This window comes from Ammospiza nelsoni, chromosome 4, assembly GCF_027579445.1.
Source record: "Ammospiza nelsoni isolate bAmmNel1 chromosome 4, bAmmNel1.pri, whole genome shotgun sequence".
NCBI classification, from domain to species: Eukaryota; Metazoa; Chordata; class Aves; order Passeriformes; family Passerellidae; genus Ammospiza; species Ammospiza nelsoni.
The window spans coordinates 1,955,544-1,983,500 of NC_080636.1; the positions used below are offsets into that span (position 1 = coordinate 1,955,544).

General features: G+C 41.7%; 1 protein-coding gene across 1 annotated transcript; it reads left to right on the forward strand.

Annotated features, from left to right (window-relative positions):
• RMND5A (required for meiotic nuclear division 5 homolog A) lies at nt 1-27,724 on the forward strand. The gene is made up of 9 exons (XM_059471440.1): nt 1-223; nt 5,116-5,258; nt 13,198-13,332; nt 13,489-13,589; nt 18,710-18,876; nt 19,534-19,699; nt 22,302-22,404; nt 24,380-24,534; nt 25,988-27,724. The coding sequence occupies exons 1-9, from the start codon at nt 82-84 to the stop codon at nt 26,049-26,051; spliced, it is 1,176 nt and encodes a 391-aa protein (XP_059327423.1). The 5' UTR covers nt 1-81; the 3' UTR covers nt 26,052-27,724.
• The last annotated feature ends 233 nt before the right edge of the window (nt 27,725-27,957 follow it).

Sequence of the window (27,957 nt, forward strand, 5' to 3'; positions counted from 1 at the left end):
CCGGGCGGCGCGGGGGGCCCGGCCGCGGGGCAGCAGGAGGAGCAGGACGACGAGGAGGAGGAGCAGCGCGGCCCGGGCGCGATGGACCAGTGCGTGACGGTGGAGCGGGAGCTGGAGAAGGTGCTGCAGAAGTTCTCGGGATACGGGCAGCTGTGCGAGCGCAGCCTGGAGGAGCTGATCCAGTACGCGGGAGGGCTGCGCAGGGAGATCCTGCAGACCGAGAGTACGTGCAAACCCCCCCGCAACCCCCTCTGCCCAGGGGACGCGGCCCCGCTCCTCCCTCCGGCGAGGGGAAGCCCGAGATTGGGGGCGTTATGGGCTGGACACCCCTGAAAACTTCGGGCTTTGTGGGCTGGGAGCCCCCCTGAGGAGAGCCCGGGCTCCAGGGACCCCCATCCTGAGAAGAGCCTGTGCTCCGGGGACCCCCATCCTGAGGGGAGCCCGGGCTCCGGGGACCCCCATCCTGAGAAGAGCCTGTGCTCCGGGGACCCCCATCCTGAGAAGAGCCTGTGCTCCGGGGACCCCCATCCTGAGAAGAGCCTGTGCTCCGGGGACCCCCATCCTGAGGGGAGCCTGTGCTTCGGGGACCCCCATCCTGAGGGGAGCCCGGGCTCCGGGGACCCCCATCCTGAGGGGAGCCTGTGTTTCGGGGACCCCCATCCTGAGGGGAGCCTGTGCTCCAGGGACCCCCATCCTGAGGGGAGCCTGTGCTCCAGGGACCCCCATCCTGAGGGGAGCCCGACTCCGGGGACCCCCATCCTGAGGGGAGCCTGTGTTTCGGGGACCCCCATCCTGAGGGGAGCCCGGGCTCCGGGGACCCCCATACTGAGAAGAGCCTGTGCTCCAGGGACCCCCATCCTGAGGGGAGCCTGTGCTCCAGGGACCCCCATCCTGAGGGGAGCCCGACTCCGGGGACCCCCATCCTGAGGGGAGCCCGGGCTCCGGGGCCCCCCATCCCAAGGGCTCTGTACCAGGGATCTTCCCCCGCAGCCCCCGGAGCTTTGGGGCGTTGTTGACAGGGAACATTTAAAAGGTGGGAGCAGGGCAGGTTTATGTTGGCTATCACAACAAGGTTTTTCACCCAGAGGGTGGCTGGGCACTGAGCAGGCTGCCCAGGGCAGTGGGCACAGCAGAGTTTAGGGAGTGTTGGGACAATGCTCTGAGCCCCGTGGTGGCATTGTTGGCGCTGTCCTGTGCAGGGCCAGCAGCCGGACTCGCTGGTTCTGGTGGGTCCCTTCCAGCTCAGCATATTCCAGATTTCTGTGATCAATCTCACCCTCCCGGGCCTCCTGGAGGGGTTTGTTTGTTCCCGGTCAGCAGCTCTGGCGTGCCTCTGTTGGGTGACAGGCGGCTTGGTCGTCCCGGGGGGATACGGAGGAAATAGGGCAGAGCTGACCTGTTTGCTTCCCCCCTCCACTCCCCGCCCCCGTTTCTTTTCTGTTTTTGTCTCTTTTCCTGTGTCCCTGAGCTGTGTTCCTTTGCTGGGCCGGCTTTGGCGGTGAAGCAGAGGTAAACAAGGCTCGTGTGTGTGTCACAGCTGATGCTGGGCGCTTGCAGAGCTGTAAACACGGGGCGTTTCAGGCTTGCGAAATCCCGGGCACGGAGGTAGGGCCGTGTTCGCTGGAGTGGGAGGGAGTGGAGAGGCAGCTGAAGTGATTTACCAAGGCCATGCAGGAAGCGGGTGATGGCTCGGGGATTAAAAATAGGAACTGTGAGAGCAAACTGTGACCAACTGTGCTGCTGCTCTGCTTTTGTTTTTGTTTGGATGGGGGAGGTCGTGGTTGCTGTTGTTTGCCTGTGCAAATACAGGTGCAGAGCTCGCTCGGGAGTGTGGATAATTCCAGGAACACAAGCACCAGTGTGCTGGAGCCGCTCTGTGTGTACCCAGAAGTTTCTGTAGAGAGCAGACATGGAATTCTCATTGTGAGGGGTTTATTTGGGATGAAATAAGGCTTGGTCTTTTTGGCATTGTTTTGACCTGTGTTTCAGTAACTATTGTTTGTGCTGTTTGGAACAGCCTGGGCTTGGCCATTGAGGACAGTCACTAAAATATGTGTGTTCACAAAGTGAGGTGCTGACCTTGCTGGAGAGCTGTGTGTGTCACCCTCACGCTCGTGTTGGTCTTTGTTGGGCTCTAAAGGTTTGGCTGTGACGTTCCTGTGGCAGCCCCAGAGCTTTTACTCCCTTTGTAATGAATTTAGAAGGTTCCCGTGTGTGATTCCTTCAGGATCCTCATTGGGTTTCCATCCAAGTTGGATTTGGCACTGTCCAGTGAATAATTTCAGCACTTACCAAGTGATGCTGTCCCAGAGAGCATATCCCAAATTGAGCTTTCTTTCAGTGAGTGCTCTAGAATGAAGCCAGTACTTTGCTAATGCACCCTCAGACATCTAGGGACTCCAATTTTGGCATCTGAGGGTGAGCTGGATTCATAGGGGTCAAAATTCTTGCTATTTTCTCTTTTCTTTAACATGTTATTTGTAACTTTCTGAAAAGAACAGGTATTTTCAGCTTTTACCCACTATCTTGAGGATTTCTGAAAATGGCTGGAATTGAAAGCAGCCAGCCACCTCAATGTGGAAGTCTATTTCAGGGCTATGAACTGCAGAAATAGGCTCCTGGATGTAATTTCAAAGGAAAAAGGAAAGAGAAATGAAAGCCCTGAGTGCTGAAGAAGAGGTTAGGACAAGATCTGAGAGCAGAGATGCATGAAAGGACCTTAAATAGGCGCTGGATAAAAAAGGAAGTGGGTGGAGAAGAAGAAACTATTAGAAACTGCCTAAACCTCTAAACTGGTTTCCTTCTCCCCCACCACAAGTGTATTAAAATGTCTTGGGCTGATTTCATGTTGCAGCCTAAGGGCAGACCATCCCTGTGCTCAGGCCTGTGAATGGGAGGACAAATTTGTTTTCCTTCTCTGTTCTCTTAATAAATCTGTCTTCTGGAGTGGCCAAGGATTGCATGTTCTTGGGTGGTGTAAGTGTGTGCCTGAGTAAACTTGGCACTGCCCTCTGCCCTGTGCTTGCTGCTTGTGGGCCAATACATTGAATTTTTTAAATTGTGACTGTGCACACGTCACAGAGAGAAGCTCTCAGTCCTGTGAACCCTGAATTAGCAGCAGGGATGGGATGGCTGCAGATTTTCTCCTGATTTAGTGCAAGTAGCTCAGAGTTTGGTTGGAGCAGAGAGAAAACCTTCTGCAGCTCTGATGGCTTTTCCTCTGCAGACATTTTCATTGCTTTGCTGCAGTTGGCTTTGTGCTACGATGTCAGGGACCAAAAATTCACTTCTTTGCTTGTGGTAAGAGCAGGCACCCATGTGGGTTGGTTGGATTTTAGCTTAATGGCTTGAAGAAAGTGCATTTCAGCCTCTCTGTTTCCTGGGGAATGAGTATTTCCATTTTACTTGGTGCATAATCTCTGGCTGGTCATTTGGCCATGGCAAAATTCATGAGACAGTTACAGATCCTTCATGTTATTTCAAGTGTTTGTAATAAAATTTAAATAGCAATGATTATTCTTGAAATAATTTTGGGTGATGAACTTTTTGGAATAGTCGAGTGGAATTTTCAGTTTTAATTTGGGATGCACAGAATCACTGAAGTGACTATTTCAATCTTATTTCTCCTCACTCATCCCCTAGGAAAAAAGCCACAGAACCCCATTAGCCTTTTGCCCAGGAGATGATCCTTGGCTTCATGGGGCTGCAGGGAGGAAAAAGCATGGTAAAGGTTATTTTTGTTCTTAGAACCCATGGCTAATGCAGAAATGCTGTGGAAATTTGCCCTGGTGGGGCTGGGCAGGAGCTGTTGCTGCTCCCAGGGGGTGGCTCAGTGTGTGACAGTGCCAGAGCAGCTTTCAGAGGGTGCAAGAAGGAAGGGGCCTAGAAAAACGGCTGTGAAATTATTATCTGCTCCCTATGATTGCAGTTTTTTCTGGATTTCTTTGCTCTCTGCAGAAACTGGGCTCTTAACACGCTGCTGAAAGCAAAGATGTGTTAAAACATGAAATCAAAAAGGAACAAACTTAAAAAGTGAACACGTTTTCCATAAAATCCTTCTTCTGAAGAGATATTTTGGTGATTTTGTTTTTTCACATGAAGGCTCTGGGTCTGGAATATTAGGGAGACATTTCTGAGCTCCTCTCCCACTTAAATTAACCTTCCCATGCAGGAAGGCTGCTAAGTCTGTGTCCCTGAAGGAAAAATTCTTAAACTTTGAGAAAGGAGAGACCTTCAGAGGTAAGACTGGAAGGGAAATTTTTTCTTGTATTTTTAAATCAAAAGCAGGAAGAAAGAACTGAAGTAAAGCACCAAAAAAAGGTAATTTTTTTTCTGACTCAAGCTTCTGAGTGATGCTTGAATCAAGGCACAAAGGGTGGAAGCTGTGATGTGATCAGGGCCTGTAAGCCTGTCCTGTTTGTTATTTTCTTCACAGAGTGGGTCATACAGCAGTGAACCTGTTGGACATCAGCTAAGAAATGTCACAGAGAATATTTCTAGAGAATAAATCTCGTAACAAGGTCCACAGGTCCTCCAAGGACAGCTTCTCACCCACTGAGGGGAACTGGGAACTGTTCAGAGCTTCTGCCACAAGTCAGGGAGCAGAAGTTTCACACAGCTCAGACACACAGGCCAGTAGCAGTGGGGGCTTGTGGGGCAGGAATTCATTATTGGGCCATCATTAATCCACTTTTGCTTGCATCCTGAAGTTAAACCTGGTGTTCTCATGTACCTCTAGGGGCTGTCTAAAGAAAATGATCCTGATCAGTGTCCTTCTGTTCTGTGCTTAGAGATTTGGGAACTGAGTGTGACTTTGAGATGTTTATTCATCTGCTGTGACTGGGACACAGGAAACCTTTACATTGAATTTTTAAACTGTTGTACTTGTTCAGTGTTACTGTGCACCCAGCTGGATTCCTAATTCCACAGGAGAGTTTTCATACAGGTGAATTCCTGTACATCTGCCTGCAGTTAAGCTGATCTTGCTTTGCAAATACTCCCTAGATTGCATTTCTTTAATGCCACTTTTTGTCTGTTGATGTTGTTGCGTATTGAGAGATTTGATATTCCAGTTTTTCTGTAGCAAAGTTGGTGATTTTCCTCTCTTTTATCCAGATCAAGATGGGGACTTGTCGGGGACGATTTCACTTGTTATGACCCAGTGTTGTAAGAGAATAAAAGACACAGTCCAGAAGCTGGCCTCAGACCACAAGGACATCCACAGCAGTGTATCCAGGGTTGGAAAAGCCATTGATAAGGTATTTGTTTTCTGCTTTGACTGCATTATCACAATATAACACAAAATTTAGATTTTTCCTACAGTTAATCTGAACTAAATATTCTGTCAGCTGCAGAAGCAAAGGCAAGCCAGTGGGCAGCCAGTACTTGCTTTGAGAACTCTGCAGCCAGCCTGTTCCCTCTGGGACAGCTCAAATCTGATTTCTTACAGAATAGACCCTATAGATCTTACAGCATGTAGAAATATTTTGTGTTTTATCAGTTTAGCAAAATGTTTTCTTCAATGTGTGCCTCAGTAAGAAATACTGTTAGTTTTTATAAATGTGTATATATGTATTTCTAGCTGATTGTCAGCAGCAGGTAACTCTGAAGTGCCATTTTGCTGTGGCTGCCCCATCCCTGGAAGTGTTCAAAGCAACTTTGAGCAGTCTGGTCCAATGGGAAGACCCTGCCATGGCAGGGGTTTGAACAAGATATCTTTAAGGTCTAACCTAAAACCTTCTGTGATCCTGTAAGACCAGAGAATTTTTTATGAAAGGCATTTTGTACCTCTTTCAGGGGTGTTACTGGTTTTGGGAGCTGAATTTTACAGCAGTGCTCTTAATGTGCAATAGAGGAGATTCAGCATCTCACAGTCTCTGTGTCTAAATAAGATAGGGCAGCTTATCTTTGGTGCTTTACATGTGAGACATCTGAATTCCAGGTTCAGTAATAACTGGGATGTGAATATTATTGTACCTGGTTTTGTAGGTAAATATTAACAATTCTTTGAAATTATACTGAAATGGTGCTACATGTATACTTTCAGGCCATGCTTTTTTCTCTCTCTTCTTTTATATAAAAGTAATATATAAATTACTTCTATTATATATATTGTATATTGCATATTATAGATTGTATATTATATATGCTATATGCTATATATTATGTATAATATATAAATTATTAGTTCTGTGTGCAGGGAGTCTGATACTTGCTATTATGCACATTTTGTGGTAGCCTCACATCAGATTGTGTCTCTGACAGGATCTAAACATTTGTTCAGTACACAGCACTGATTTATCCTTTGGGAATCTCATTTCAACTTTGGTAGTGATGATAATCTGCTAAAGCACAATGTAACAATAATGAGATGAAGAAACAAAGTACACAATGCTGCATTATTAGGCAGAATGTCCATGAAACTTGTGTTTTTTGTTTATGTCTGACTGACCATCCTGGAGAGTTCAAACTTTGTACTAAAAGCTTTAATCCACACATCACTGTTATCCAAAGCTTAAGGATTCATCTGTCTCAAATCCTTGCTGCAGTATCTAAACCAATTAACTAGAGTAAAATTCCATCCTTATTACCAGCTTGAAGCCTGAAATAAATCTATGTAATCTTGTCCTAAGTTTTTAAACTTTCCAATTCAGCCTTAGCAGGTGGACTGTGTACAAATACACCTCCAGGTTTAGCCATACTTTCATTTGAATCCTCTGAGGTAGAACAGCCCCAGGTTGTATGGAGAGGGTGTCAGTGTTCAGTGGAAATTGTGATGGTATTTCTTAGAAGCCAAAGAAAATGCTTACAAGCATAATGAAGCTTAGGCTTGAGTCTAATCTCCAAATTACTGCTTCACTTGTCATGGGAATAGTTTTTCCAGTGTTCTGTTCTGATGTTTTAAGTTTATGTAGTGTTTTTATTTGAAAAATAAGAGATGTAAATAAAAGCATTTTGTAAAATTTCAGATATGTTGCTTGGTAAAATAGTAGAAAGGATCTCATTAATCTGCTCTGTTCCTGTTGAGTGTCAGAAGGGCTTTTTCAGTGAGGTCTTCAAAGATGAGCTCAGCTGGCTCTGTGCAGTGTGCTTGTTCCTCTGGATTTTCACTCTCACTTTTTGTCTGTGGTGTTTGCATTAAAATATTAAAAGCAGTGGGAGCTGCACAAGTCCCCAGTTCTGCTTGTAACAAAGGATGTTGTTCTGGGAAGTTCAGAGCACAAGTTAGGATTGCCTCCTTAAATATGTCCTTGGTGGAATTTTTTTGATTTTCCCCAGCTGTAGTATCTTAAAGGGCCTACTTTAAAATATACCTTAAAGTCTGGGTATTTTTGTCAGATGAATGTGTGTAATGTTTAAATGCAGGTGAAATTCAGCATTTCCTTGAACTGTAACATTTGGAGCAAATCTACCATATGTACCCAGTGCAATTTCCCTGTGCTGCTGGGAATAAATATAAACATAACCATATAAAGAGATAAAAATATAGATTATATATAAAATATAAATATCAATATAAATATAAAAGATTTTTTTTATTTTCACAAATATGGTAGTATCTTAAAGGGCCTACTTTAAAATATACCTTAAAGTCTGGGTATTTTTGTCAGATGAATGTGTGTAATGTTTAAATCCAGGTGAAATTCAGCATTTCCCTGAACTGTAACATTTGGAGCAAATGTACCATATGTACCTAATACAATTTCCCTGTGCTGCTGGGAATAAATATAAACATAATCATATAAAGATATAAATATATGAATTATACAAATATAAAATAAATATAAATATTAAAGAAATAATTTTGATTTTTCCAAATATGGTAGTATCTTAAAGGGCCTGCTTTAAAATATACCCCAAGGTCTGGGCGTTTTTGCCAGATGAATGTGTGTAATGTTTAAATCCAGGTGAAATTCAGCATTTCCCTGAACTGTAACATTTGGAGCAAATCTTCCATATGTACCTAATGCAATTTCCCTGTGCTGCTGGGAATAAATATAAACATAATCATATAAAGATATAAATATATGAATTATATAAATATAAAATAAATATAAATATTAAAGAAATAATTTTGATTTTTCCAAATATGGTAGTATCTTAAAGGGCCTGCTTTAAAATATACCCCAAGGTCTGGGCCTTTTTGTCAGATGAATGTGTGTCATGTTTAAATCCAGGTGAAAATCAACATTTTCTTGAACTGTAACAATGGAAGCAAATCTACCATATGTACCTAATACAATTTCCCTGTGCTGCTGGGAATAAATATAAACATAGCCATATAGATATATAAAATATAAATTACATATAAAATATAAATATCAATATAAATATAAAAGATTTTTTTTTTAATTTTCCCAAATATGGTAGTATCTTAAAGGGCCTACTTTAAAATATACCCCAAGGTCTGGGCATTTTTGTCAGATGAATGTGTGTAATGTTTAAATCCAGGTGAAATTCAACATTTCCTTGAACTGTAACAATGGAAGCAAATCTACCATATGTACCCAGTGCAATTTCCCTGTGCTGCTGGGAATAAATATAAACATAGCCATATAGATATATAAAATATAAATATCAATATAAATATAAAAGATTTTTTTAAAATTTTCCCAAATATGGTAGTATCTTAAAGGGCCTGCTTTAAAATATACCCCAAGGTCTGGGCCTTTTTGTCAGATGAATGTGTGTAATGTTTAAATGCAGGTGAAATTCAGCATTTCCCTGAACTGTAACATTTGAAGCAAATCTTCCATATGTACCTAATGCAATTTCCCTGAGCTGCTGGAAGCTACACTTGGAACGTGCCAGCAAAGTCCTGGTTGGCACCAGAGTCCCAAACTGGAATTGCCCTCCCCCATCCCTCCACCATCATGTACTTAAGCTTAAAGCACTAGAAGTAATTGTGTAATTGATGTAGTGAATTGATTCTCAACACATTCTGGTCAAAACCTGCTGCTTCCAAAATAAAACACTCAGTAGAGTTTAAGGCAGCACAGCCCTTGCCTTGATTCACGAGACTGGAGTTCTGTTTGTGTCACATGTAAGTCCTCACTCACTTTACAGACAGATTGACATCTCCAACCACTGCTCATGGTGTTACTGAGCCTGTGTGCTCAGGCCCAGGTGCATGGCCTGGTTTGAGGTTGGGAAATTGCTAATACTGCTGCTCATTCCATGTGACACAGCCACATGGCAGCTGCTGTTGCATGTAGAATCAATAGACTTCCTATTTAGCAAGCTGGGTGTCGCAGACATTTCTCCACAGAAATCCTTTCTTTCAGATTTCTGCGTCTTCGGGAGGCCAGAGGCCCCCGAAGAGAAGGTAAACAATTATTATCAGCTGCTGTAGAATGCAACAAGATTCACCTTGATTAGCTCATTTTCTATGTTTATAATTAAGGGCCAATCATCAATGCAAGCCAGGGGACTGAGTCCCTAGACACAACTTTGTTGTAGATTCTTTTCTATCTATTCTTAGCTTAGCTAGCAGCTCTGCAAACCTCTCTCTATATTCTATTTAGTATAGTAATAATGTATTATATATATTAATAAATATGCCTTCTGATTCAAAAAACAAAATTCACCGTCTCTCTCTCACCAGCTGCGCCCACACAGGTCGTTGTAATAGCTGGGATTGTGAAAGAACTTGCTGCCATTGGCACTATTATCTGCCATTGGCAATTTCTGGTTCAATTTCTTTTTTCCCATATGGGACAGGGTTATACATAAAAAGTTTAGTCTGGTCGGTTTTTAAGTTATTGTAGTTGTGGTTTGTGAACTTGGCTGGGCCCTAGACTTGGCTGCCTGCAGAGTTCCCTCTGAGAACAGAAACCCTTAGAGCAAAATGAAGTTCAAATTTGGCATCAAATACATTAAATTCTGAAATGCCAGAGCTTTGTGTGTTGTTTGGAAAGTTTATCTAATAAGCTGAACCTCTTTTCAGGGCAGTCCTATGTGGATTGCAAGCTTCTGATCCATGAAAGGTTACCCTGTCTTCCAAAGAGCATTTTCTCCTTTGAAAGGAAATGTTTGCATCCATTTTTTTCTGTATTGTACTGGCAATTTCTCTGCTTCCAGAACTCGTCATGTCACTGTTGTTCAGCAAGTTGTATCAGGTAGCTCATTCTTCAGTGTCCCTGTAAATCAGTCACTCTTTGGAACGGTTTGAATTCATCTCCAAGCATGTTTGATAGGCTGGTAAATGTTTTCCCTCTAGGAGCACTCTGAGTAGTGGTTAAATGCCTTCATTTAGGAAAGTAGGTGGAGTAAAGGGTAGTTCCTTCCATTTACCCCCTGAATTTATATCTGTAATAAGGCAAACATTTTAATCCAGTCTTTGTTTTGGGACAGCAGCCTTTTGCCTAAGTTAATGTTCATTTCATGTAAAAACTTGTGTAGGAACACACTAAAAACCTTTACTGAACATCATTTAATTGTGCTGCTGTGAAGAATGGGGCTACATAAATACAGAGTCTCTGCAAGTTGAGCTTTCTATTATGTGTAAACAGATTGAACAGAGAAGATAAACAAATGTTTTATTTGTATTTTGGGTAAGAATTCAGAAAGGAGGAATGCACAAAGTAATCTAAACTAAATAACTGAGGAATAAAACTGTCCTTAATCATCATCCTTCTTCATATCCTGTTGTTGTAACATGGAGGGTTGTATGTTGGTTGAAAAGGTCCAGCTTGTGTTTGTGAGCATCTTGAAGTCATCACATTCTAGCACTTATTGGTAATGTGCTGTACATTGTATCATTAGTGTATTTAGCACATAATTCTGTACAGTTTGGCCCCAGGCTTGCAAATTAAGCTTTTAAAAAAGATGTGTTCCTCAGGAGTACTAACTGACACATGGGTTACTTTGTGTTTTTTGGGTTTTAAGCTTTCTGGAGTTTTTAACTTGCAGAAATGCTTTGAACTGTTGAAATCTTACTACACCCCACGTGCTGTCAGTTAGCATACTGTTAGCATTTACAAAACAAAACCGAGGGTTGTAGTCACCAGCAGATCCTTCATGCCTGACAGTTGTGAAATATATAAGCCAAAGGCAAGTGATAATTTTTTCTGACATGTGGCAGTCACTCACTGTAATCTGTGCAATCAGTTCCTAAAGCTCCTCGGCACCCAGAGGAGGCAGAGCTGTAGAATCCCACATTTAATACAGACCTCAGAATCGTTTAAAACTAACTAAAAAAGATTATTGGAATGAGAACCTGACCAAGACTGAGTTGGTCAGAGAATGACTGAGGTCCTCAGGTTGAATGATGGGACTTGATAACTTTGTTATGTGACTTGGAAAGATCTAATGGTGGGGTTTGTAAGGGCTGGTAGGTTTGCTGTTTCAAAAGAAAATGAGCATTTTGAGGTAATTGGTTTCAGCATCTCTGCCCCTGAGCAGTGAGAGTGATGTGATCATGTTTGAGGCATAGGTGCAGCTTCACTGGTTGGTAACTGCCCAGAACTGTCCAGTTTCTGCTTAGGGGATTGTGTCATTGCTAGGACTTGGAATTGCATGAAGAATAACTTCTAGTCAATTATTTTTAGATTAAAGATGATCTCCACCCTGGAAATGAGGTAACAAATGTGAGTTTGTGCATTCTGAACCCTGTCTTATATCCTTAGTGCTTTGTTAGTGGATTTGTTTGTTACCTACTGGTGGTGGTTGGACACTGAGAGCAGAGTCAGCAAAGCTGATGAACCTTTAAGGATTTGACTGATCAGCACAAATAAGAACAGTATTATCAAGATGTTAAGTTTTTCAAGATACAGCTTAGAGGTGAACAGCATGACAAGGAGTTACAGGTTAAGACACCCAAGTGAGAATGTTATTAAATGTGTGACATGAATCAGTGGCAATAATTTAAATGCTCACCTCGCTCCACCATCTCAGAAAGGTGGAAAAGTCAGTTTGCCAGGCTGAGGTTAATGTTTCACTGAGAGCTTGCTGAGAGCCCTGAGGAAGCAGTGGCTTTGGAGCTGTGTGGGCAGGGATGAAAAGGCTGTCCCTTTTTCATGGTGACACAGAGCAGCATCAAAGGGGACGTAGAGGTGCTGATGAAGGAAATTAGTAAGTGGTGAGTAACAGGAAGGTGCAGTGTGAAGTTGAGCTGTGCATGGGAAGACAGCTGGTACCAGCTGGGTGTTATCTGCCCTGCCTGTGTGACAGAAACCTGTGTTTGTGAGAGGCTGCTGTTCCCATGTTGTGCAGGGCTGTGGATCCTCACAGCTCCTCTGAAGTTCCTTCTTGGGAGAGGGCTGTAGTCACCAGAGCAGGCAGCAAGCAATGCACTGGCTTCTAGACTCTTTATTTTGCAAGAGGCTTTTTTTAAGCAGTGGGTGAGGATTTTTATTAAAATTAACCTGCTTGCCCTGACCATAAAACGTGTTAGCAGTTAAAAATCCTGGTTTATATCTTGGATTAGAATAAATGTTGCTCTCCGCTGCCAAGAGGCAAAGTGCCAAGCAGTGCCAAGTGTTACCAAGGAGCCAGCGTGACAATGTCTTCAGTTATTGCTGGAATATGTCCCTAGGCCACTGGCCTAAAAATACATGGCACTGGGATCAGCTGGGTTAGTTCTAAAAAATATCTCTTGGATCTTCAAAGCTCAGCCTGTTGTTGGGATGTTGGGGTCATCAGAGATTTGGGTTTTGTTGTTTGGATGTGGGGAGAAGTGACTTCTTGCTCTTTCAGCATTGCTTAGCCAGATATGTAAAAATCCTTAAGTTAAAGCATTACTTGCAATTTGGTGTGCTGAGTTGACAGAGATACATTGATGACTCTGTCTTGATTCTAATGTAGGTGATTTTGTGTTCTGTTCTCTAAACATTTTCAGGTTTCATATATGGAAAGAGCCATTTCTGCAGGTACTTCCTTCAGAAATCCATCATGGACTCAAACCCCTTTATTAGCTAACTAGTTTTCTAACTTTCTAGTTAAACTTGTTGCTGTAATTCCTTGTAGTGAATAATATTCAGACTTGAAAGGAGCAGCCTAAAAGATTTCTTTTTCTTCCTCCACAGGAGGTAATGAAGGAAGCTGCCATGTATTTATTTCACTTCGGAGATAATTGAGGGCCCAGTGAGTAATAGGCAGAAGGCATCAGGGTGGAGCCACAGGTGTCCTGCATGATTAAAGAGAAATGGTGTGGGCTGGTTTGTTGCAGCCTATTAACTGTTAATTTGTGTCTTTCAGAATTTTGACTCGGACATCAGCAGCGTGGGGATAGATGGGTGCTGGCAGGCTGACAGCCAGAGGATCCTCAATGAGGTGATGGTGGAGCACTTCTTCAGGCAGGGAATGCTGGATGTAGCTGAGGAGCTCTGTCAGGTAACAAGTGTGGCTGTTGAAGGTTGTCCATTGAGGAAGATGAAGCTTTGTCTTGGCTTCCTCATTTGAATGTTCCAGATGAATATTTAAACTGTCAGCCAACCCATTGTTTTTTATGCTTTAACGAAAAAGTCCCCTTTTTTTTTGTCTTTTCAGGAATCTGGTCTGTCAATAGATCAAAGTCAAAAAGAGCCATTTGTGGAGTTAAATCGAATATTGGAAGCATTAAAAGTTAGAGTTTTGAGACCTGCACTAGAGTGAGTCCACTCATTTATTTTCCCCATGTTTTTTAAGGAATGCTCTTAACAGTTCTTTAGTTTTTTCACTTTCAGTCCTCTCTTTGTGTATTCTGATGTGTCCCTGCTTGTCCTTTGACAGGGGTAGTGAGTGAATTTACTGAGTGGATCTTTCCTTTTCCATCCCCTCTGTGTCACTCCCCATGGGAAGTGATTAACTGAGGGTCTCTTTCTTAGATTAAGGGTTCACTTGAATCACTTGTGGTGCTGCTTTAAGGAAGAAACATCACTTGGAGGAAAAGTTGTTGGCCAATGATGATGCTTGACTTTCTGTTGGATCATTAGTAACCTTATTTTAAGAGGTCCCATTGTGAAGGATACCAGGACTTATTTAATGTGTGTGTACCATGAAGCCTTTGGGGTGAGCAGAACATGACTTGGATCAAAGTTCTCTTGTCCTTCAGTCACCCTCCCTCTCCAGACAAGGGACCAGAGGGTGGGAAGAGCCTGGGGTGGCAGTGTTGTTAATGAGATTCCTCCTGAAAAACAGTAAGAAACCCCCTGAAATCCCTCATCCTGTTTTTTTTTTTAACTTTTCTAAACTTAGGTTGCTCTCAAAAGTAAGAAAAATCAAAACATAGAAAACAACCAAACAAACAAAACAACCTAACCAACTTTAAAGTGACCTTTTAAAAATAAAAACAGTGAAACTGAAACAAATTCAAAATTTGTCTTTCATTCCAGAGCACAGATCATATACTTAAGATAGAATTTTTTGCATTATTCAGTTAAGCACATTTTCATATTAACAACATTTTCTGTTGCCTTTTACATGAACCAACATAGGTGTGTCAATTGAGCATTATTGGCATCTAAACTGAGTGCAAGGACACTCTGATATTCAAACCCTGGTGTTCATTGACCAAATCCTGGGTAATGCCTCTGGGTCATGCAGAGTTTGACCTAAATAGTTGGGCTTTGAATCTAGTTACCCAGGTGGAGAGCTGGGGTGGTTTATTGCTGTTCAATTGGCTAATTGAAGGGAAGCAACACTGACATTACAGCTGAAACAAGATTTACTGTCAGCTACACCACATATATCTTGTAGTTCAAATAATAGCAGAGCTGTGAAGGGTAATCCCTGAGGAACAGTAACTTGCTGTTATGAGTGTTCCCTTGAAATCTCTAAATTCATTTCAGCTCCAGTTTGCAGTGCTTTAGGCCTTACTCATTGCTACTGAGTTGTATCATGTAGTTTCTGCAACGTGTTAAATATTTTTCAAACAAAGGAGAAGGCATGGTCGTCCCTCAAAGGAATTTTTATTTTCCAGCTGCATGGGCAGACAATGGGGTGTATTGTCAGCACAGTTTGTGTGTAGGCTTACCCCTCCCCATCTTATTTCTGTGTATAATGTTTATTCTGTTTCAACTGGACAGTGCAAAAGCTGTCTGCCTCTCTTGGCTGCTGCTGGGCACAGAGGGGCCTTATTTACAATGGTGCTGCTGATGTAGAAGCCATGGCTCTGGGGAGGAGATCAGCATGTGACAGAATGTCATGGTTTGAGCTCTCTGGCTGAGGGGGTTCCCAAATTACAGCCAAATCTTTGAACCTCCAAGTCATTTCCACAGGAGGAAATCACACAGAGGCCCAACCTGGGCTCTGAAGGGCCAGAATACACCCTGAAAAATAACTGCATTTCTTTTCCCATCACCAAACCACGGTGAGAAATGTCACTGGAAGTTCATGGCATACAGAGATTACACAGCTCAGAGTGCAAGGCCAGACTAGGCCTCTACAAAAGTCAACTTCCACAGCCCACAAGGGAAAACAAAAAAGTTATGGCCAGTCACATTCTATTTAAATCTGAAAGGTCCTATTTTTTAAGTGTTGAAATTTGTATTAGAAAGAAAACCTGGATAACAAATACAGTTAGGATTTTTTTTTTTTTTGGAGACACAAATACTAATTTCCATCACCTCAGCAGGGTTTTGAAGTCCTTTTGAAAAGTCATTAATTTGACAACTCCCTTCCCATGGCAGTGACCAGGAGCCACCTGTGTCTGTTTTGTTTCCAGCCCTGAGTGAAGCTGAGCACAGACAGAAAGTGCTGGCAGAGCCAGAGAAACTGGTTGGCTTTTAATCCCAGCTTTTCACAATTTTACAGAACTGCTGATGTTGTGAAGGTATTTCCCTTTCATTTCCTCCACAAGTGTTCAGGAGGAGGGATAGAAACCAGTGCTGTGTGAATGGCCCCCATGTGACAGAAAGTGGCACTGTGCTCCTTGGGCTAAAATTGGCACCAGTGAATAAAAGTTCAGCCTGAAACAGCCCCAGACTGGCCCGTTGCAGGGTCAGGCTGCTGACAGTGGTGTTGAGGCAAAGTGTCACACAAGGATGATTAATTACAGTCTCCTGAAGCAGGACATGGAGTATAGCAGGTTTTATCCATGCAAAATTGTGAAAAGCTGGGATTAAAAGCCAACCAGTTTCTCTGGCTCTGCCAGCACTTTCTGTCTGTGCTCAGCTTCACTCAGGGCTGGAAACAAAACAGACACAGGTGGCTCCTGGTCACTGCCATGGGAAGGGAGTTGTCAAATTAATGACTTTTCAAAAGGACTTCAAAACCCTGCTGAGGTGATGGAAATCAGTATTTGTGTCTCAAAAAAAAAAAAAAAAAGATCCTAACTGTATTTGTTATCCAGGTTTTCTTTCTAATACAAATTTCAACACTTAAAAATAGGACCTTTCAGATTTAAATAGAATGTGACTGGCCATAACTTTTTTGTTTTCCCATGTGGGCTGTGGAAGTTGACTTTTGTAGAGGCCTAGTCTGGCCTTGCACTCTGAGCTGTGTAATCTCTGTATGCCATGAACTTCCAGTGACATTTCTCACCGTGGTTTGGTGATGGGAAAAGAAATGCAGTTATTTTTCAGGGTGTATTCTGGCCCTTCAGAGCCCAGGTTGGGCCTCTGTGTGATTTCCTCCTGTGGAAATGACTTGGAGGTTCAAAGATTTGGCTGTAATTTGGAAAAGAGATGCTCTCTTCTCTTCTGCCTGTAAACAGCAAGTTGCACAGGTCCTGGTATTTGCTGGGTCCTTTGGGGTATGATTTAAACTTAATTTAATCTTTAGGCTTTGTTAAATTCATTTTAACATCTAAATCCCATGTGGGAGCTGAAGGGAATCCTGTGTACCTCTGGTTTGCAAAGCACAGTGTAAACTTTAAAAAAAATCAGATGGATTTGAGTCTCAGAAGTGAAAATGACTGGGTGTCATTTTGAGAAGAGGTAGGAAGACAGGTGATGTGATTACTAATAATTTTGGGCATTTGTAGAGAATATGTGGATTGAGTGTTTTAAACCTCCCTTGCTGGTTTTTTGTTTTTCTGTTGGAAATAGGAACAGCATGTCCCAGACTGAGCACCTCAGGCCTTGCCTCTGTGGTTGCTTTCTTCTGATATAAATTTGTGCTGCCACTCAAAGACCTAAAAATGGAAAGCCTGCCTAAAAGCTAATTTGGAAAAATAGACTCAACCTCAGCAAGATGAAGTACTCTGTCATGTGGGTGCAAATATTGGCAGGGAGAGGATGGAGGCTCTTTTGATGCAATAGAGATTAATATCTCTTTGTGGACTAGTCTTAGTGTTTATTTATAACAGATTTTGTCCTTCATGTGCTTATTAGTCTATGGTTGTTAACCTCAGGCTCTTGTTTTTGTAGCTGGCATTGTACTTTATTGCCGTAATATCCTGTTTAAACTGTGCACACTGATCATAAAAATGCAATTATACCCCCCCAACTTATGAGACCACCCCAAAACCCACTCAGCACCCATGGTTAGTGAGTGTGCTCTTCCTGGTGGAGATGCAGGAAAATCTGGAACTGCCTGAAACTGGGGACAGTAGGGCTTGTTTGTAGTTCAAAGGCTCCCTTTTCCACTGTTTCCTACTGAAAGGTTACTGTGTCTTTACAAAGCCTTGCCAGTGAAGTCAGGCTCCTGATACTTCCACCACAACAAATTGAAAGTGGATACTTGCTCATTAATGCAACATCCTAGTGCAGGAGGCTGACTTGCTTTGAAAGCCTTCCCAATACAGTGAGAATGCTTAATTTTCTCATGTTAGTATTGATTGAAAAGTAGCCTCACATACCCTGTTTTTTTTAAGGAACACAGACTTCCTCACTTCCTTGCTAAAAAGTGAAAAGCTTTTTGCTTAATAGGGCCCCCACAGTGAAAATAGTAGAACTAATTAACACTAATGAGAAACAGATGTACTGGAGGACATTGAAACTTGAGGTTCTTAAGAGAAAGATTGGATTGATTTAGGCCTGACTAAATGGAATCAAGGGAAAAAGAAATAAACCAGCGCCAAAAAAAAACCCAAGAAAGGGATGGATAAATCCTAAATAATTAAGAAAAACTTGAATAAAATGCTTTGACAATTTCAGTTCATTTTACTCTCTCTGTATGTTTAAGAATTCTTTCATGTTATTTAGGAGCCAAACATTAGTGTTGTCATGGTGAAAGAGACACAGAAAATGAGAAATATTTTTATTATCCAAGTTGAAAATAACACAGAAAGCAAAGTTTAAGCAGAGTAAAGTGTAATATTTAAACTGATTTCCTTCCCCAGTGTGAGATCTTGATCATGTGGTCCCATAGATGCAGTTCCCTCTCCAGGGCAACAGATGCACACACACAAACACAGTGCCTTGGACATGTTTGGTGTATGAGGGTGTTGGAAAATGTTCTTGGTCAAACTTCTTGACATGCAGCTGAAGAGCTGTCAGTAATTGTTAAGATTTAGAGTGCTATTAATTGAAATACAATAGACTTGAGCTATTTCTGCCTTATATTGTGCCTAATTTAGTCATGTCTTTCAAGCAGTGAACGTTGAATTTTGCAGTGCTGAGCCTCTACAGCAGCACCAGAATTAACATCGTCCACATTTTGTGCTCCATCACTTGTAAAGGGCCTTGCCATTTTCTGTGCTCTGTGGAGGCTCTCAGAAGTTCAGGGAACAGTCCCACTATCCTTGGAATAGATGTGGATAATAGATAATTGCAGTGATTTCATGTGCTGTGGGCTCACATTTAATTGCTCTGGTGTCACGTCCCATTGTGCCTCCTCGTTCTTGCAGGTGGGCGGTCTCCAACAGAGAGATGCTGATGGCACAGAACAGCTCCTTGGAATTCAAACTGCACAGATTGTATTTCATCAGCTTATTGATGGGTGGGACTGCAAATCAAAGAGAAGCACTGCAGTATGCAAAAAACTTCCAGCCCTTTGCCCTAAATCATCAGAAAGGTACATTTTTGGTCACATTAAAGCATTGGGATATAGCACCTTGGAGTAAAACATGTTCCAAATATGTTTTACTCCATTATTCTCAGTTTGTTAAAGGCTTCTTCTTTTTGGATTTATCATGTATAACCCAAATCCTTTCAATTAGAATGATCTTCTTTCTTCTTTTTTTGAGAGGGCTCAGAAATAATACCTGAATGATTGCACATTTGCTTAAATTTAAGGGTTTTGACTCTTTAAATAAAATGTAGATTACATCTAGAATAGGCCTGCTGCCAGAGTAAAGTGCTAAAAATGCAGAGCAATGTTCTTGGAATAGTCATCTGCTATTTTCTGCTGCGTGGGGTAATACAAAGAGAAATTAAACTTTTGAAAAATGGAGATCATGTGAGTTAAATGAACCATCTCAAGCTGAATCCAACAAATCCTATTTTTTTAGGGTGCTGTGTGTGTCAGAAAGCTTACAAAAACAAGTAAACCTGCTAGAAGCAAATTCCCAGGCAGCACACCCTGGCAACTCCCCAGCCAAAAAGTAGCAGGAGTGGAGCTCTCCTGGCTGTCATTGTTTGTGTGTATCTGCCTGTTTTCCATGTGAAAGCTCCAGCTGGAGACCTCATCTCTTGTTTGTTTACAAACTCTGCTGTTGCTGCTCCCTGGCAGATATCCAGGTTCTGATGGGCAGCCTGGTGTACCTGCGGCAGGGCATCGAGAACTCGCCCTACGTTCACCTCCTGGACGCCAACCAGTGGGCTGACATCTGTGACATCTTCACCAGGGATGCCTGTGCTCTCCTGGGGCTCTCAGTGGAATCCCCTCTCAGTGTTAGGTATGCTGCTTTTCTCTTGCTTTTGAGACAGGTGCTTCATGGTTTGGTTCCTGTTTTTTGTTAAGGACAAAAGAAATGACTCTTGACTAGCTTGCTTTAAATACAGGGTATAGTTACAATTAACGAGCCTGCAAAGGTTAAAAACCAGAGGTTCCTGTGTGCTGGACTTTACCCTGCACCACTGCAGCTCAAGAGGAAGCATTCCTGGGTGGAATTTATCTTCCATAGCTTAGACATAACTGCTAAAGATGGGGATGGCAATCAGCCAGTTATTCCCACAACAAATGTGTGACAGCTGTCCCTGCTGTTCAGCTGAAAAATAACCCTGAAAATGTGGCCATGATTCCATCAGCATTTGATAATTTTGTTTGGTTTTTGTTTTTGTTTTTTTTTTCCACACATTACTAGTCATCTTCTTAAAAGAATGCTTAACATTTATGTTGTGGTTTCAGCTGCTAAAATTTCCAAATTGTCTGCTGGGCCTCTTTTGCAAAGAAGAAAGAGGCACTTTTAAACTCAGTAGCTAATCTGACAAAATGCAAATCTGTAGGAGGCTGTTGGAAATATGAAGAAAACCCAACCCAATCTCCTTCTAGCTTCTTTGAAGATGAAACAGATTAGCTGCTATTTAGCCTTTGCATGTCAGTTCCCCCAGTACACTCCCCTGATGTTCTCATTTTCATTTAAAATGTTAAACAGAAAATAAATGATATGTGTCTTTCTAGGCTGGATTTGGTACTTAGCAGAAGCTTCACTGCTTCAGGTTTTTTTAATTTTTTTTTTTTTTTTTTTGCTTTATTTTTTTTTACTCTTTCCATTCACTATTGTTAGATTTCTGTGCTTGGTTCAGAGCTCTCACATTGTTAAGCCTTCTGCTTTTCCTGTTTGTACCTCAGTCACAAAATACAACAGAAACAACAAAGGGAGCACTTCAGACTAATTATTTTTCTACAATAATCTTTCAAGTTTCAGTTGGAGTATTTTATAGGTATTTAGAGCTTAAATTTTCTTTTTCATCTTCCTCTTGTTTCATGCAAATAACCAGCACTGCCTTGGAATTTCATTGCTCATGCACTGATGCTGCAATGCAGTTTTCACAGCACATGGCCAAGAGACTTTTGGTGATGTGGAAAGTCCCTGTTCTGATGTTTGGAGTGGTGGGACATCTGCTCTGCTCCTGGTGTGGAATTGATTGTGCTGAAATGTATTTACTGTTTAGGTGCTGTTGATGCTCTTGTCATAAACAGGACTGTTCTCATCTGGTGTGAGCTTGGAGTGCTGCCGATCCTTTAGGAACTAAACAAGCTTGAAGTGAAATCTCTGCTGTAAAATATTTTGCTTTATTGAGCATGAGTAGAGGGCACTTTCTTAATGCTGATTGGCTTCTCCCTGTACAGACCTCATGGTCTAACTTATTATGTGGAGACAGCAGAAAAACTTCTGTGTTATGGAGGTTGTGGTTTGGGCTCTTGAAGGACTACAGGAATTTGAATTTACTATTGACTTGAGTTCTTATATTCTGAAAGAGCTCTTCAGAGATGTTTTCACACTAATGCTATTTGTTAGACTTCTCACAGGGTTAACACAAGTTATACTCTGGGCTGAATTAATAAAAAAGCAAAGTGTAAGGGTTAAAACAGCCAGGAGGTGAGGGATAGAATTTATTTATATATATATATATATATATATATATATATGTATCTGTGTGTGTGTGTATATGTATGTATGTATATATATGTGTGTGTGTATATATATTTTAGCATAGGCAAGAGATCCACAGGTTTCACATGGAGGAAAGGCATGACTTATGTAGACAATAAAACTTGCACAAGTAGTAAAATAATCTGCCAAACAAACAGAGCAGGCTGATAGCAAGGTCAAATCCTGTTTCTGTTGCTGGTGGTTTCCAGTACTGTCATTTGAATTAAATCCATCAGGTCATCTGTTAATTCATGGCAAACTCTGTCATACTTCCTTTTGTAAAATACTGAAATATTTCCAAATAATGTGCTGAGTTCTGGTAGTGGGTAAATCCCAGAGGAGGCTGAACTGTTTGTTGGGACACAGACTTTGGGCAGTTTTATACTGCTGTTCTTGTCACAGGCCCTGCTTTCCTGCCTTTCCTTACCTACCTGCTTTTTCTACATTTCTTTTCTTGGTTTAAGGTGAGGGTGGAAATTATCTTTACATGATAATTATATATAATTAAAGGATTATGAGTTGTGTGTGGGTTACATGGAAACTCTTGTGCTGCACATACTCCACCATAGCTGAGAGCAACCTCCTGTATAAACTAATGTGATGTCTTCCTCCTGTACAGCTCAAAATCAGAGTGGGTGGTAGAAGAAATCAATTCCATATGAATCTCAGAGGAGGGATTAACTGTTGTTTTCTGTCCACAATGTAGTACCTAAAACACATGGATAACTGATAACCTGCCCCAAACTCTTGCTTGTCTGTACTTCCAAGCTCCCTTCAGGTATAACAAGATGTAAATGAAAAAATACAACAACCTTGTCTCCCAGTTAACCTTTAAAATAGAAATGTGAGAAGTGTTGCTTTCCTAACATGCACCTCATATTAACATGTCCTTTTTCTGCAGTTTTTCAGCAGGTTGTGTAGCATTACCAGCTCTAATCAACATCAAGGCAGTAATTGAGCAAAGGCAGTGCACAGGGGTGTGGAACCAGAAGGATGAACTCCCGGTGAGTGGGGGCTGAGCTACCCCTGGGGCAGATTTCTGACAGCAAATGCTGTTTTCAGGTTTGTTTTGTGCTGCATGTTACAGGATGTTTTACATGGCCACCACCTCCAGCAGCTCTGGGGCCTGGGGCTCACAGACACCCCCAGACACTGAGCCAGGCAGCCACACAGGCTGCCCCAGACACAGCACTCCCTCAGCAGCTCCCACACAGGACTCACCTGAAACAAAAGTACAGGCAGCCAAGATCTCCTCCTGCTCCTTGGCTGGAAATGATTGCCATTCAGCAGTGAAAGCACAAACTCCAGATTCACAGGCAGACACGTGCTCATGGATCCTCAATTACAGCACGACCCCCTAGCCCCCTTTTCCAGCTTTTCCTCCTCAGTCTCCTTCCCCTGCACTTTCCTCCTACAGTTCATATAGTTCTACTGATCCCCTCTCCTCAGGGTTAGATTTGTGCCTGTTGCAAAGTCCAGGTTTGGTTGCAGTTTCTTGATGACCTGTCAAGGTTGTTTCTTGTTGTTATCTCCATTATTTTTTGTCCATCAGGTTTGTACCTCTGTTTTGTTTGTTGCCCCTCCTTTCACTTGTTATCCCCTTTCAGATTGGAAAGGTCTTTGACAAATGACCTTGAAGAAACTGATGCTCTCACCTTCCACTTTCCCAGAGATGTTTTGTATAACTGGAAAGAAAATGGGTCCCACAGAGACACATTCACTTCCCCTAGCTAGGCTTGAGCTCAGTCCAGGGCTTGCTTTGCACTGGCTCTTTATCAGGCAGACAGGAGATGAAAGAATTACTGCTGCATCTGGGGACACAGGAGCTGGGATCCAGTGCATTATGCTTCCAGCACATCTCATTTAGATCAGTTGAAATGAAGTTCAGTTGTTATGAAACCCCAGTTTCCCTTTATAGCTCTTGCCAAGTGTGTGCAGCTCTCCAGGGACCTGCTCCTGATTTGGAAAGGAAACTTATTTAGTGCAAACTGGGCATGAACTGAGTTAGCCTCTTCCACTGCAGCTGGAAGAGATTCATTTACAGAGTAAGGAGTGCTGAGTTTTCTCCCTGCTGTGTTTTCTGTAATGCTGGGAGTGTAACCTCTGAGTGTGACAGATTCCTGCCTTGCTGTCCAGCCAGGGAGCATTTGGAAAAAGATTCCTGTCTGATGCAAATCAGTTAATAATACACGTGTGTCTCCTTGCATTTTAAATGGAAGGGTCTCTAGTGTCCTCTGCTAATGCAGTATGGGGGTGGGAAACCTTATTTTCCTTGTGCAGAGACAGATTAGGTAGCATGAAAAGGTCACATTGTCAGGTTTTGTTGAAGGTTAAACCTTTGAACAGAGGACTGCTCAGAGCCAGGTGAGCTCTGGTGTGATTTTTGCAGTTCTCAGTTAATTACTGAAGTCACAGACCTGTTCTTCTCTGTTATATGTCCCTTTTGGAAATAATTTTGTACTGATGGCAAGAGTTGTGCTGCACAAGTATCTTCTGTGTTGGTACTGAAAATTAGTGATTGTGATATGCTTCATTATTCACATGACAGCAAGGTGTTGGCAGAGCCTTTCAAGAAGCCGTAGAACATGAATATAGTCAATCCAAGGGTTTTTCTCTTTTTTAATTTCTCCCTAAAATGAAATCTATAAATTACTTTTTATTTTCTAGCCCGTGAGTTCCAGAAAGTCTTGATGGTTCACCAGCTCAGTTTTCCTGCCAGAGCATAGATTTACAAAAAAATTTGCACTTGTCCCTTGGCAGAATATGCTGTTTTGTTGTTACTCCCCATCCCCAACATAAATCACCATTTTAAGATCACAATCAAGTATTTTTGTCTGGGAAATTGTCAGGCATCCACACAATGGATTTTGTTGCTTTCACAGTTGAATTGTGAAATCTGTTAAGTAACTGCCATGACCTAAAGGGGTTTTATCTAGAAATGTAATTTCCTGAGATAAATTATGTTCATTTCTTTCACAGATTGAAGTGGACCTCGGTAAAAAGTGCTGGTATCATTCAATATTTGCCTGTCCCATTCTTCGTCAGCAAACAACAGATAATAATCCACCTATGAAATTAGTCTGTGGTCATATTATATCCAGAGATGCTTTGAATAAAATGTTTAATGGCAGCAAGTAAGTACAAACAACATACAGATAAGAACACATCTTAAGACTAGAATAATGTGTTGTGGGAAAACTGAGTTCTTAATTAAGTGATTGGTGGAAGCTTGTTAATCTTGGAGAATGGCTTGACAGCTGCATAAACTGGGTTGGTGCACTGGAGAAGAGCATAATAAACCCTCTGATGTTGTTGAAAGTGAGCTTGCATGAAGGAATGCAGCAAGCAGAGTAATTTTTCACTTTGTTGCCACCATTGTGTTGTCTTAAATTCAAACTGGAAGGCTTTACACACACAGTTTTTCCTTGGGAGCAAGGTTAGTAATGCATGAAAAATCTATTGAAAACTAAAATTAAACCTCTAGGGGAAATATGGCTTAATAATTGAGCAGGGAGAGGAATTATAACTGGAAATACTCCTCCTTAGATATCCATGGGATCCTTCAGGCTTTTGGAGAGAAGGAAATGGGAGAGACAAATCTCTACAGATTTTCTTGAGGAAGAACAGTGGTTGTTTGGATTAAATATACAGCTTCTGTGGAGGCTGTCAGCTTAATTTAGAGCTCTAAGTCATTCTGGGAAATCCAGTGTGAAAATAAGTGAGGCTGTGAATGAAAATGTCAAGTGATGATTGCATTCTGTGCCTTAAGGGCTGCCTTTGTGGGTGACTTTGGGTGACTTTAGCCATTTGAAGCTGTAAACTTGCTGCTGCATCACTCCTGTCCCTGATCACTCATTCCTGGTGCTTTCATTGATCAGTTTTACTGACAGCACAGCTCTGACAAATTAACTCTGGAGGGGTGGGTGGGGGGAGAAGGTAAAATGCCCAAATGTAGGAGATGGGGGGCAAAATGGATCAATGCTTCAGAACAGGATCAATTTCTTCAAAAAGAAGAAATACTGTAAGTAGGTGGGATTGTCTGAGAGACCTCAGCAGGGAGACCAGGCTGACCCTTCAGTCAGAGCCTGCAGGAGGTGATCTAAGTGGGTTGGAAAATCACAGCATCTTGGGAACCAGACACTAAAATGAACTGGATATTGACGAAGCCACAGTGAGAGCTACCAGCTGATTTAAAATTTCTGCAAGGCCAGGCTGGGTGGGTCTGGTGGAGTGTGTCCCTGCCCTTGGCAGCAGGGTTGGAATGGTCCTTGAGGTCCCTTCCAGCACAAACCATTCTGTGATTCTACAATGCAACAAGCAAATCCACAAGTAGGAATAATAACTACAGAGAAATTGCTCTTTATGATAATCTAGTAATTCAGGGTGACAGGTGAGAGACTATAACTAATAACTAGAAGGAGAAGCATGGTAAGTTCTCTCTCAGCTAAAGGTGACTTTTCATGGAGCCAGGTAAAGTGTTGTGGCTTAAGAGTGCAATTGTTTCCTGCTGCAGAGGGACAGCTCAGTGCCTTTAATGCTCTGTTGTCACACATTGCCCCAGTTCTAACACATTGTCTTTGTCCCCAGGTTAAAATGCCCCTATTGTCCAATGGAACAGAGCCCTGGAGATGCCAAACAGATATTTTTCTGAAGAAAAGTTACATTATGCAGTTTGTAAGTGACACTCTGGATTTCAGGTGCATTTCAGGAGAAGTAAAACACTCTTGTTCCCTTTTATGCAGCAGACTGAGGACTCCTATGTTTGTATAAGCTAATGCTACAGAAACTTTGCCAACATTTAGTATATACATACCAAGTGGAAATGCTACAGAAATATTATTACCATAGGGCTCTACTATACTCTTGGTCTCCATACCTGATCAAGTTACTACACCAGCAGTTGTCATTCAATGCAGGTTTTTGTACTTAATTATATGGTGACTTTTTACTTTTTAAAAGCAGAAATTGATCACCCCCATTTGTTTAATATTCTTCCTGCTATTATTCTATCATTTTATTGATAACTGTCATCTTAGAGAATGTTTGTGGACAAAGTTTTATTTCCTGTAATGTGTACATAATTAAAGGTAAATACTTCAGAAAAAAAAAAGTTTGATAAATTGAATAGTCGTTATAAAACTAATTTGTATTTTTTTCGCTGAAAATGCTGTGATATATTCTGAGTTTTTCTTTCAAACATTTTTTCAACTTTTACATAGAATTCAAAGTAAATGTGCATATATATAAAGTATATAAAATATATAGCCCCAAGGGGCTACCTGTTGAAATCCATCACTAATTTATAAGGGTGATGTGTGGCTAAACTGCTACTGGGGCAGAGAGGGAATAGGAAATCCTGTTCCTCTGGTTTCACGATTGAAAAGCGTTTGTGTAAGAGAACATTCAATAAATTCTGAAGTGGAAATGCTTTTAGTTGATGACATTTGCTCTCTGGCCTTTGTAGTCATGTTCTTTGAACTTTGTATTCAGGATTAGGCTATAAATGTCATGTTGCTGTATAGTTTAATAGTCATTATAGTGTGCTATTTATAAACAGTTATCAAAACCAAATAAATTGTAGAAGTATTCATTGTTAAATGGGGGGAAAAGCATGTTCTGATGCAGTCTACTGATCACAACTCTGCACTTGGCAGAACTGGGCCCTACGTCATATATTAGGAGGTAGCAAGTTTTCTGTAGCTTGAGAACACTTTGCTTCTAGCCTTGTTTTTGTAGTAGAATATTACTGCCATTGCCACTTTCTCTGCTAAATTTGTCATATTGTTGACTAGGTAAATTTGTACTCATAAAGGAGATGTAGATCACGGCAGTTAAATCTTTTTTAGTGTGCATATATTTGTATTTATTGCACTGTCCTATAGTAGGGCAAGCAGCCATAAGGCATGCAAAGCTACATGTAAAATTATATTTCTGTATTGTGTAGTTAAACAAACAGCAACCAACCAACCCCACGCTCGTGTGGTTGAACACTGACACACTGGTTGAACGCACTAGCACAATGCACTACAGACCGAAGACCGTCTTTGGGAAATCTACACCTTTTGAATTTGTCTGTCACCTGACTGGAGAGACTGAGTCGGACTCTTGTGGGATCAGTGACAATGGACAAACCTACAGAGACATTATAAAGTGAGGAGCGAGTCAAGGCACACAAATTTTAAACTTCAGATGTGTTTGATACATGTGAAAAAACGCAGGTGTGTGATTTTCTGCAAAACTTCCATTGTATTCACACTGAGTCCTAAACAGCCGCGTTACCAAGTGGTGAAATCAACAATAAACGGGTGAGGATATTATTTTCCATGTAGGCTTCCTAGTCTTGCTGAAATTGCTTCTAATATTTGCTTTTGACTGGAATTGCTTAATGCTTTGGATCTATATGAAATGGCACATGAAGTAATTAAAAACCCAACAATCCCAACAATAACAACCCCCCACACAGCCAGCCTGAAGTATGAGTGCTGCATCTTTCTGTGTTACACTGATGGTATTTTAGCACTGGTGTGAACACCAGTAAATGTTGGTAGCTTAGAGCC

Bases quoted from the DNA above. Each gene is read 5' to 3' on its own strand.
- RMND5A (XM_059471440.1), top strand. From the start codon at position 82: ATGGACCAGTGCGTGACGGTGGAGCGGGAGCTGGAGAAGGTGCTGCAG. The intron at 224-5,115 runs GTACGTGCAAAC...TCTTTTATCCAG, and splicing joins GGAGATCCTGCAGACCGAGA to ATCAAGATGGGGACTTGTCG. The intron at 18,877-19,533 runs GTACATTTTTGG...GCTCCCTGGCAG, and splicing joins TGCCCTAAATCATCAGAAAG to ATATCCAGGTTCTGATGGGC.